Raw genomic sequence first — 12,561 nt, forward strand, 5'->3', positions numbered from 1 at the left:
AAATGCTTTGCTGCATACCTCGGTTGTAGCAGTGGTTATTTCAGGCAAAGTTGCTCTTCTATCAGCTTGAATCAGTCGGCCCATTCTCCTCTGACCTCTAGCATCAACAAGGCATTTTCAGCCCACAGGACTGCCGCATACTGGATGTTTTTCCCTTTTCACACCATTCTTTGTAAACCCTAGAAATGGTTGTGCGTGAAAATCCCAGTAACTGAGCAGATTGTGAAATACTCAGACCGGCCCGTCTGGCACCAACAACCATGCCACGCTCAAAATTGCTTAAATCACCTTTCTTTCCCATTCTGACATTCAGTTTGGAGTTCAGGAGATTGTCTTGACCAGGACCACACCCCTAAATGCATTGAAGCAACTGCCATGTGATTGGTTGATTAGATAATTGCATTAATGAGAAATTGAACAGGTGTTCCTAATAATCCTTTAGGTGAGTGTATATAACACATGATAAAAAAAATACCTTTAAATACATAATGTATTTACCTATTTCAACCTATTCAAGGACCTATTCAAAAGCTACAGAATAAAAATATGTTTTCAAAGATTTAAAAATGGCTAATGAAGCAGCACATGGAAAGGGAGACTTTTCCAGGGATTAGGAAAAGGCACGATCACCCTTAGTTCTACAGCGAGGAACCCTCAAAAAAAGTTGATCAGAAGACTTGAGTGCTCTAGTGGGGGAGTAAGGGAGGAGAGGGTCACTGATATATTGGGGCACGAGACCAGATAGTGCCTTGTAGACATCAAGCAGAATTTTTAAATTGACCCTTAATTTCATGGGAAGCCAGAGTAGAGAGCTAAAACAGGGGAAATATGATCCCTCTTTCTTGACCCTGTTAAAAGCCTAGCTGCCACGTTTTGAACCAGCGGGATTACGCAGACCATGTATAATGAGTTACAATAGTCTAACCTTGATGAAATGAGTCAATGGATCACAATTTCCTGGTCTTTATTGGAAAGAAATCTTTTTACTTCAGCGATAGATCTCAGGTGGAAAAAGCTACTCTCGACAACAACACTGATCTGCTTATTGAAAAGTAATGAGGCGTCTAAAATCACTCCAAGGCTCCTTATATGATCTTGTACATTTGACAATATTCAATCAACTGGCCTTCAAGTTACCACGTCATACACTTAAAAGCTCAGTTTACATATGGTATTAACACCTATCTTGGGTGATCTGATCACATCACAAGTTCAGAAACAAGATAGATCATTATTACACTTTGACCTGGTAGTAAAAAATCTGTAAATACAGAATGTCTCAAATACATATACATCTCTTGTATTAATAACATACAGAGACAGGTTTTATTCATAGGATTAGTCAGCATAATTCAGTCCAGCCTGTCCTGCTGTGAAGAGCGCCTGCATACTGCAGGATGCTTTTATGATTAGATGCGGGGAGCAGCGAATTTCACACAGCACAGGAGGCGCTGTGTTATCATGCATGCATGTGTGTCGACTGACCTGTTTGCAGTCAGCTGCCAGTAGGTTCAGGCTGCTGGTCGAGACGGTGAGGCTGATTGTCATTCCAGCAAACTGGAGATTACTTTTCCCTAAAATGGACGAGAGGCAACGGGAGGAGGGCTGGAAAGAGACCAAGAGATTCCATCAATTACACGACAAAATATGTAAAAGACACTGAATTAAAAAAAGAAAAAAAAAAAAAACGAATATTTCATGAAAAAAAATAATAATTATATATATATATTTTATGAAAAGAGATTTGAAATGATAAGTAGAGAATGCTTTAAAAAGTCTGGATCTCCACTCCCGAAAAAACACCACACCCACACACCCACACAACCACACACCCAACCCCACACACACACACACACCCACACACACCTAACCAGAAAGAGAGAGGTCTTGCTCTCAACAACCTCTGAAACCAGCCATAAGACAAATACCACAGTCTGACCAGCCGAGACGCAACACTTGAGCAAGTTTCTGTCTGCATGCATGAATGTATTACATTATGCAATTTTTTTTCTGGAAAACTGATCAGATTGTACTAGAACCCTGCAAGATATGCGAGTTATTACAAAAAGTACATGAAGTAAAGTCTTTGTGTCTAAAGCCCAAAGTATACTTTTCTTTTGACATGAAAGCTTAGCATCTGTGTAGTCGAAAGCTAGCCTTTCAAAGTATACTTGTGCATGCATACATAGGCAGTTGGCTCATGAGGTACTGAACCATTTCTCTTCAAGAGTTTAGACCCATAAAGATGTCTTTATATTCTTTAAGAATCAAGTTATACAAATGCAGACATCTCCTGACCTCCTGACCTCCACACACACACACACACACACACACACACACACACACACACACACACACACACACACACACACACACACACACACACACACACACACACACACACACACACACACACACACTCTTGATGGCAAAGGCTCAATTTTAAGTGTTGCCACATTGAGGAGCCAATTATTTGGTATAAACAATTTCAGGAGCATGCAAATTCTGTGTGTTCAGAGTACGGCGATTAGAAAAATCGAGCTGCATACTTTCAGTGCTCAAGCTGATGATGAAATTTGCGTCACGTGTCCTGTACACAGACACCTAGTGTTCGCATTTGACTGAAGTATACTTTAGTCTTAAGTTAGAGAAAGTACAATAAAAAAAGATATTTGAATACCTTTCTCCTGCGTTGAGCTCCTTTGGCACCTGGCACTGCCTCACATACCATTGATATTGCCTCCCTGAAACACAATACTGAATTACAAAAATACACACATACTGTGCACGCCACACTGAGTGTTAGAAAGATAATCGGATTGTTAGATGACTTTTTCCATAACACTCCTTTTCATGCATTTCCAGATTTCAAATGGCTGAGGGGCTATTACATTAGATACACACTCCAGTCATTCAGTAAGCTCCAATCATGCACATTCATGTCCACAAAAACACACTGCCTCCCACGTTTTTTTCTAAAAATATTTCAAACTCCTGTGAGAATATAGGATTATGTATGAAACAGTTTATTGAGCAGCTGCTACTGTCAACATTGAGAAGCAAATATGTCTAAAATCCATTAAAAAACAGCAGTGCAACACATAAGCTCTAACACACGAACACAGAGAAAAGGGAGGAAACCGCAAGGGTTCCAGCAGATTCTATTATAAGATTGTGTGGTTACACAGCAGGGCTGATGCCAGTATAATGCCTTCTCTCTTCCTTGTTCTCTTTCTCACATCCACAAGTACAAGTTTCTTTTTTTATCCTTTATGTGTTCATTCAGATCGTTTCCAACTGTTCAGTCAATGAAGAATCAGGTCACCTAAATCAGTGCACACTCTGAAACAAACATTTCTCTCCATAGTCAAGGTTGCTTTTATGAGGTGCCATTAGACATGTGATAGTATTTGGTTATATAGTATATCAGGTAAATAACATGCACAATATTGTTATCATGGGCACTTCAAAATACTGTAATTATGTCCAGACAACATTTGGGCCAAATTGTTTAGATTTTTCTGATCGCACAGTAGTTTTTATCCCATCAATGAATCAATATTCATAACCCACACAACAACAAGTATGTGGCACAAATGACATATGCGCACTCTGATGTAAACAAAACAGCGTGGACAAGGAATGTGGTTAAAGGAGGAAAGGAGCTGACCCTTTATCCGCATTCTAATAGGGTGAAGTTAGAAGTGTGGAGGTATTTTGTGTTCCATAAATATGCAAAGGGATTGTTGGTGGGAGATGGTTTCCCTTTATGTAAAACACGCGGCAGAAAAGTGGCAGCGAAACACGGGAACACCTCCAACACGTTTGCTCATATGACAATTATCCTGTGCAATTCAGCGAGATAAAGGTAAGTTGTGACAGTTCTGCTTGTTTTTCCAAACGGTTTTTGAAAACTGAGAGACAACACTTTAAGAGACATCTAGCTAAGTGACAACTAAAGCTGCAAACAAAGTGAAAACTCCACAAGCTAAACAGTAACGTTTGCATCTCATAGTAACAACTAGAATACAGTTGGAATCAAATATTACTATGTCTTGTGATTAATAATGGCAAAGTGGCACAATGATGATTTCAATATTAATTTTAAGTTGGAATGCCAGTACGTCTAACAATCGTACATTGCCTTACAGTGTGAGTGAACTTGCCATAATTTCATTTGCAGCTAGCGCCTGCTATATATTAGCAACTGGCTTGCTATCCAAAAAAAAACATGCATACTATTATTGTAGCCTACTAGCTGGCTTGAGAAATTTTTCTAGCCTTACTTTAACATTATCCTTAAAATAGACAAGGTCAGTACTGATCTGTAATGATCAGTGGCCCTGTGGCCGAAAGACAATTTAAATATCAAGACATCAGCTAAATGTAATATTTGGCTAAAATATGTATCTATGGTGTTGATGGTAGTTTTTTAAATGGTCTTTTCAAAGTTCTTTGTTATCTGTTAATTTAAAGGCCATTTCGGTATTGAAAATGTCATTAAACTTGTTATGAAGAGAAAAACAATTAAAGTTATTTATCGTTCAACCCGTTTTATTAATTTATTTCAATAATGCGTTAATACCGTATACAGTGATGAAAGCTTAAGCAATAATCATGTCATGAAAATTTGATACTGTCACATGCCTTGGTGCCATACCACATGGGAGAGATTGAAACAGATTCTGCAGATTGACTTTGTTGGACACGCTGGGTCTCTCTCATGTGTTTGCAGCCGTTTGAACTGTAATCCAATTATGCTATTGTGATGCACTGCATCGTAACATATGTATTGCAATGTGTATCGTATTGTGAGGTAGTTGGCAAAACTCAGCCCTAACACTTTGGGAACTAAAATATTATCTAAATCTGACAAACCTCCCTTTGAGAATGCCCTCAAAAAGGTAAAAATTATCCTTAAATAATCAAACCAGTAATAATGAGGTCAATGGTATGTCCTCATTTAGATATCTTGGTAAATGTGTGTGTATGCTTGTGTTACCTGGTAACCTGAGTCCTGGTGTTGAAGTCCAGCGCCCTCATTGACTGTAGAACTTCCACACAGCCCATATACTGCAGCAAAGACAAAAAAAACTTTAGCCATAGCACTTCCTGTCACCCCCCAGAGCACAGTTCTGTAACGTTACGGAATACGGTTAACTGTAGCACAGATGCCTCGTCTCAAGATTCTCTGAGTTAACCAGGCAGCTGTAGTGTCTATTGTTAAATTTGTGTTTATGAGAAATGCTGCTCTAATTAGTTAGCACTAATCAAACTGCCATTCTCAATGTATTTGCTGCTTGTAGACTGCAAGACAGAGGGGGCTTCAGATTGGAAATTGCTACACATTACGAACTTGATTCCATTATGCAGAAGAAATTGAGATTACTGCAATCGAAATGTTCCTGTAACTCAACTTGTACCTTAGTACAAGCAACGCCAAGGTCATGGGTTTGATTCTCAGGGAACACATATACTGATTTGATAGATGAATGTATACATCTAAAACACACTATAAAGTCAGAAACATATTCTACGCAAGTACGTGAATTCATATGCAAGCGTTTGGCCACCGTGTTGCCAACACACAGTCCGGTTGAAAATGCTTAATGTGCGTGCTTGCTTTACAGTGGCGGGAACAAACCTCTGTACTCAAGGTGCGATAGAGTTCCCTTCAGAAGTCTGTGCCATTAAAGTGGATGGGTTATTAGTCTAGTAAGTTGCTATAAATATATTAAATCTACCTTACTTGAGCAATAATATTCTATTTAAACTCCGTCATGACAGTAGTTGACTTGAAAAGGAAAACTCACAGAAGTGGACAATTCACACTAATCTCGTTATAGCAGGCCCTGTGACAATGTTGAGAACGCAACGCATACTAGCGTTGTGTTATGAATTGTGGTCTGACACCTTTAAGAATGTAACAATGCACAAAATTGAGCTTGCGCAGCTAGAAGTGTCTGCATTTATGTACTTGTGTAGAGTATGTTTCGGTAACCATCAACCAACCATCATGTTATCATGTAACTGGGTTCCCACACCTTTTGACTTATGAATTTCCATGACTTTTCAATTATTCATGTTTAATGGATAAGGATTTAAGAAAAAAGTATAGACCTTATAAAAAAATCAGGCAAACCCCTATGGCAAACATGCCGCAAATTTAACACTTATTATTTTCACATGCAAATTATTTTCTCAGATTTTCCCAGGTTTTCCATGACTGTGGGAACCCTAATATAAACAACAGAGGCAGAGTGCTAGTGAGGCAGACAGTGAGAGAGATTGGAAGAGTTAGAACCAGAGATGGAAAGATGAGATCTAAACAAATGTAAGGCTAAAAAGACTTAGGAGGCAAAGTGAGAGATGAGAGGCAGGACAAAGAATCGGACAGACAGACTCATACATGCATCTTACCCTGACAGTGTAATAGACGCCGGTGGTGCTGACAACATTGTCCGAGTGTAGCCAGCCTCGTGTGGGCTTGTTGACGAAGGAGCCGTGCCGAGTCCACTCGTCTCCACCGAGCTGGCCCCCCTCTACACGGGCCCTCCGCGAGGCCCCACCCAGCCGGTTCATATCCTGTAGGGGACGAGGAGGAGGAGACGGAGCTATTAAAGAAAGGACAGGAGGAGGAGAAGAGCTGGCGGCTGAGTTGCCGCTGTCTTCCGGAGACTCCCCCAAACCTTGACTGCTCGCCACGCTTGATGGCCTGCTGTAGGCCTTCAGGCCTGGGAGCAGACTGGAAGACATGCCCAGCCGCAGGGCTCCCATCCTGGGGAAGAAGGAGCAGAGGATGGTGGGGCTGTTCTCAGCCTGCCGTGGAGAGGAAGGGGGGAGGAATGGGGTGAGAGAGGAGGAGGAGAGAGAAGAAGAGATGCCAGGAGGGGTGAGAGGGGTGAGAGGAGCAGAAGATGGGAGGGAGGCATTGGATGCCGTCTCCTCTGTCAAGCTGAAGGAGTCGCTCCTGAAGGGTGTGTATTTGGTTTTTGGGACAAGCTCCATGTCTCAGTGTCCACAAAGCCTCTTTACATTTCTCCACGTCTGTCTGTCACAATCAATAACTTGTCTTTAATAGTCCTCTTTTTCTCTCTATCCACTGATTCCTTCATTATCAAACCCACAAAACGAGTGCTGACAGCTCAGTCCTCAAAAGTATCATTAAAAGGATGAAAAGACAAATGCGTTTAAGAAGAAAGTGTTCATCTGAGGAACTTCAGCCTAGATCAGAGAGACGTCAAAGCGTAGAAGAGTTTGTGTAGAGTTTGTGTAGAAGTAGAAGAGTTTGCATCAGATCTTAGGTCTGCATAGATCTTAGCATCAAATTATCAGATATAACTGATTGTTTGATTGTCATGAAATTGTTGGTATTTTTGCAACCATTGCACCAAACACAGTCCCATCTTGATAGGTTTGAGAAAGATGTGGTAATGTTGTTTTAAATGCTTGCAAGTGTGTGAATGTGTGTTCATTTGTCTTCGCGCATGCTGGGCTCCAGTCTAGTAGCTCCTGTCTGAGTCCTATAAAAAGACTATTAGCTGCAAATGAGACTCAGAGAGAGGAGGCTTCCATCAGACAGACAAATCAATAGGGAGTGAGAGAGGAAGAGAGTGGGAATATATGGATGGAAAAAACTAAAGTAATGAACCAGCAATACTGCAGCAGGTTGTTTGATCTCAAACTAAATTTTGTGAAGATGTTAAACAAAAATACAATATTAAGTTAATATTAATTTCAATCAAAGCTTAAGTTAAGAAGCTAAAGTTCCGCTAAATGTTTCATTGTCCCTACACATTAATAAAAGTATAAGTAGTTCATGCTGTACATCAATGATTATTTTAATAAATTTACCATGTAAGCATCGTAAATGTCAATACATTAATATGCCATGGTCAGCTGTATACACAATATGTGACAAGGAGTCCCTGCTCTGTCCCACCAAAGGGTCCTTGGCTTGAAAAGGTTGGAGACCCCTGATGTACAACATGTAGTTGTCTTCAAGCAGCTAGACTACACACATTTTGGATACAAGAAGAATGTTTATGGTAGTTTATACAGACTGTTCTTACTGCATGTCTGAATCTGCCACCTCAGTTCCTGTGACACATCTGAGAATGTTTAGTTCTGACACACCCTCATCTTTTCCAGTCACTCTCTTTCCCTCCTCCTCCAGATGATTTTGGGACCTTTGTCACCAACCTCACCCCTATCCCTGTCTTTCTCCTCCTCTTCCTCTCTTCTCTTCCAGATCACCTCTGGCTGTGCTTCTCTCTCGCCCTCTGCACTCCTCCCTTTCAGTCTATCCTCCTCTCTCTCCCCCCTCTCCTGGAAGCCCTCCCTCAGCCTCCACACTGTGTACTCGACAGCGTTCCTCCTCTCCTCCTCCAACCTCTGCCGTTCCAGCTCTCTCTCCCTCTCCAACACGCTCGCTCTCTTCTTCCAGATAATCTCTCGTGCCCCCTCTCCCCCTCCCACGTCTTCTTTCCCGTTCTCCAGGCTGTCCTGTTACTTCTATCTTCCTTTAGAAATTAAGCCTCTTCAAATGAGTCGCACAAAAATTCACTTGACTGAATCCTCAAGGAGTGCGTTCACATGTACACCAAAACATTTGATAAGATTGTAAGAATGGTCAGTGTTTACATGAACATCAAAATCAGGATAATGGGCAAAAATGTACATCTGCAGATCGTTTTTTGCTTAAGACGTTTATGACCTTAAACCAATTAAGGAAAACTGTTTAAGGCATTTACAAAGACCTTACACGTTGTCGGCTTATTAATAATAATCTGTGCAAGATTGTACATGTAAATGCACTCACTGATAAACTATATAGACACTGAGATATATATATATATATATATATATATAGTATGTAATTAACTCTGATAAAGAACAGCTCGCAGAAATATGATTTAGGAAAACAAACTAGACTCAGAAAGCCCTAAAACAGTTAATTCAAAGTTGTAGAAACGAGATTGGTTAAATATGGTTCTTTAGAAGATAATATGGGTTTGAGCACCATTTAGAAAACCACTGATAGTTTGATGTGATCTGAGAAGATGAGATGTCACGATCCAGCCACAGGGGAATCTATGACGTTTCAAAAGCAACAAGTTCCAGCACTGTCAGTGTGATGATAATGAGACCTGATTGGCCAAATCTGAAGTACTGCCTCCAGAGATCTGTCAATTCAAGCGCTCATTAGAGGCTGACTGGAAAATCAATCACTGGTTCATTACCCTAAATGACACCTCAAAATCAGGCAAACAGTCTGGAATAGAGCAGCTCTTTAAAGATCTGTTTCCTGAGCGAAAACCTACCCTTTAAACGTTACTTAGCAAAGTCATACGCAGAACTGAACCACAGTACGCATCCCCAGTGTAAAGCACATTACAACCTCTGATAAAGTCTTGTAACCTCTAACAGTTCTGAGTTTTCAGACCAATACAACGTAAATTTGAACCTCTCAAATGATCATCATTTCAAGAGTTCTTCAGAGAACAGAACTCTCCAGTTACTGTTGGGAAACGGTCCAAGGCTAGCCAAGGAGCTTGGTTACAAAGTTTGTCTTGTTCCATTTACAATGGGATTCACTGCATATATTCTAGCCAAGCAACCACAGAAATACCTCGAACTTCCGTTATGTGACTGTTTTCAGTTGTTTTTTACACTATAGCACCAGTGTATGACCTCAAAGATGCCTCAGGCCAACATTAGGTCAACATGTCTCTCCTTCAATGTACATATTCAAGATGTCCAAGTGATCCCAGTAAAGTCCAACAGATGTGACTGGCAGTCATAAACATGGTGACAAGCCTATTATCTCAGCTGCAGTCCATCAGCACACCGGGGCCCTGCGATTTATGAGCTATATGCTATCGAGCCAAGTGAGCTTGAAGGTAGATTACCTAGACTACTATAAGCAAAGTCTTCACAGAGGCCCTGTAGACAATCGAAGAACCATACGTTGCAAGCCCTTGTTGCAAGTTCGTCAACTGTACAAGTGATTACAACGACATGGCACAGAATACATATCGTAGTACTGCAGAGCTCGCTGTAGTCAGTATAGTCCAAACAACATTTGATTGTACACTCAAAAGTGTCCAAGACTTGGCTGTATTAACAATTCGTTCATCGTGTCATCACCTTGTTTTTGACGTCAATACAACATAGCACAGAAGTAGCACAGTGTTTAGAGAACTAGAAAAAAGAAGTAGAAGAAGAAATCCAACAAGCACACTATAAAAACATTGAAATAACTTCAACAGTAAAGAGAACAATGCTTTAAGAGCAGTAAACCAGACTAATGGTAACTTAGTTCCTGTGTAGCACCTGTCCGTTAAGATTATGGCAGAATCCCTGTTTTGATATGACTGTTTGCTTCAGAAACTAGTAAACATGATTTGAGTGGATCAGTTGCGTTGCGAAAACAACACTGGCTGCGATATAATTAAGAGAGGTCAGGGTCCCTGTTCTTGAAATAAGTTAAATAAAAAGCAAGTAAACATTAACCAATAGCCACAGAAAGAGATGATGTCTTGTTGACACTGAGTGCATTTACATGCACCCCAATACACAAAAATCTGCTAATTTAATAATAAATAAATAAATAAATAAAAAAAAGCAAACAACACAAGAAAATGGCATTTTCACAAGATTTAAATCATCAGATTATTCTCTGCTTTTAAGTTAAAAAAGTAAACAGGCATTCGCACAATAATTGCTCACGTTGGATAAGTCGTAAGAATGTTGGTAAATTAAACATAAATTTGGGGTAATGGGCAAAAACTTGTGGTTGTCTGATTGACTTTGCTTAAACCGTTTATGACCTTACTTGATTAAAGAATAGAGCTTAAGGTGTTTACATGACTTTAAGCGTTATGAAGTATAACTGGTGTAAGAAGTGCATTAATGAATGGACAAAAGTGACAATGCAGCCAAAAGGCAAGCTTCTATTCTGTTTGTATTTGATTAATGTGAAATAGGCACAGACAAAATTTAAAGGTAAGATGAGTGTTGAATAAGTGCAGTTGAGTTCCAACACAGTGTGTTTGACAGAGCAAAACCTGAGTTTAACTACAATGTTTTCAACAAAAAGTAATACAAACGGAGTAACACAAATTTGAAAGATGTGGAACCATAAATCAGTTTCAAACTAATGTAAGATAGGAAGTATGCATGCATCAGTCAAAAGTTAATATGATAAACGGGACCAATGATGCACTAAAGCTTTAATTAATTGCAACCAATGTCAGATATGTTTCAACAAAGTAACTCCTGTATATATTTGATTTAGAAAAAGACTGACTGAATGAAAGATATAGAGTGAGCACCTTGACAACTGGTTGGGTCTAAAGGCACAACTCTTCCCTAATATGTTAATATCTGAAGTTACGAAACCCCAAGCATTTAAACTTTACATGGCAACTTAACTGTTGCCATGGAAACAGACTGTGGAGAAATCATACGAGAAGGAGTCAGGACAGAACCCAAACAAAAACTGACAAGTTTCGCCAACACAAAACCTGCCGTCTCTCTCCACGTCCAATCAGATGGCTCAGAAATTCCAGGAGGGCTCTGTTCTGAATCACTGCAACAAAGGGCAGCCTGAGCCACTGAGAATCAATGGGCTGTTTGGACTGGCACAGGACAGTAAAGTTTAATGGCTGCCGCCAATACAGCAAGGGTATTCAGTGTTGACATCCCAAAGCAAAGAGCACCAGACGTACACGCACAGAGCACAGTCATGGCATTGCTCCAATGAGGAAATGGAATATTGCTCAAGAGTGCATGCACACACACTCAGACATGCTCTTGCGTGCTTCTGGAAAAAGACAGCAGGATTCACAAACACCAAAAACTCTTTCTCCTGATCCCTTATTGGGAAATCTTTGAAAGCACCTGTAGTAGACTACAAATAAAGACATCTAAAAGTTTTGCATAAAAAGAACCTGATTTTGGTCTGCATAAATGTTAAGAAACACTAAGAGATAAGACATTACTATCTACTAGAAATATTTAGAGTTCATAAATTGGAATCAAAAAAGTGAAAGTGAAATCTTTGTAAGAGTTTAAAGAGGTTTTTTTAGTCTTTCCCCCCTCTCTGTGCAGTTTGAGTCACGTCTGTTGTTGCAGAAATTAAGAGAAATGTTTCCTTGGATTAAAAAAATTGAGATGGGCTGAGTCGATTCGTAGTCACACTTTAGGCAAACAATTTCCAGCACGTTCAAATCTTAATCGCGTTAAAATTTAAACGGTGCCAGACAATCCACCTACTCCTCTGTCTCCCTCACTCGCTCTCTTGCTCAGTCCCCTCCCTGAGAGAAAAAAACAGACTCTTTCTTTTATCCATTTCTTCTCCTGAATTTAAAATCACAAAGTCACATTGGCTCTCCTTCCTCTTTTGTTTAGCAGCACAATCTTCCTCCCTCACTTCTGATGAATGGCACAGTGGTCTCCTTTTGTTTTCCTCTCCTTTCCCCACAGTCTCTCATTCTCCTCTCTCCACCTCCGTCTGTGTGTGAGGAGTGATGCAGTCGACTGTCCTTTATTCTCCTC

General features: G+C 40.1%; 1 protein-coding gene across 6 annotated transcripts in view; it reads right to left on the minus strand.

Moving 5' to 3' along the window:
* Window positions 1–12,561, minus strand: part of LOC127657761 (SHC-transforming protein 1-like) — a 47,028-nt gene that overhangs the window by 15,497 nt on the left and 18,970 nt on the right. For 5 of the 6 annotated variants that reach the window (XM_052146644.1, XM_052146643.1, XM_052146646.1 and 2 more), the window contains 4 exons: window positions 6,421–6,585; window positions 5,003–5,073; window positions 2,681–2,744; window positions 1,486–1,605 (listed from right to left, as the gene is read on the minus strand). In XM_052146644.1, the coding sequence (XP_052002604.1) occupies window positions 1,486–1,605; window positions 2,681–2,744; window positions 5,003–5,073; window positions 6,421–6,582 (417 nt within the window). In that variant the 5' untranslated portion in view covers window positions 6,583–6,585. Of the gene's footprint in view, window positions 1–1,485; window positions 1,606–2,680; window positions 2,745–5,002; window positions 5,074–6,420; window positions 10,960–12,561 lie in introns of those variants that run through there. The other variant, XM_052146641.1, reaches the window with a different exon arrangement.

The sequence above is a fragment of the Xyrauchen texanus genome, chromosome 17, assembly GCF_025860055.1.
Source record: "Xyrauchen texanus isolate HMW12.3.18 chromosome 17, RBS_HiC_50CHRs, whole genome shotgun sequence".
Lineage (NCBI taxonomy): Eukaryota > Metazoa > Chordata > Actinopteri > Cypriniformes > Catostomidae > Xyrauchen > Xyrauchen texanus.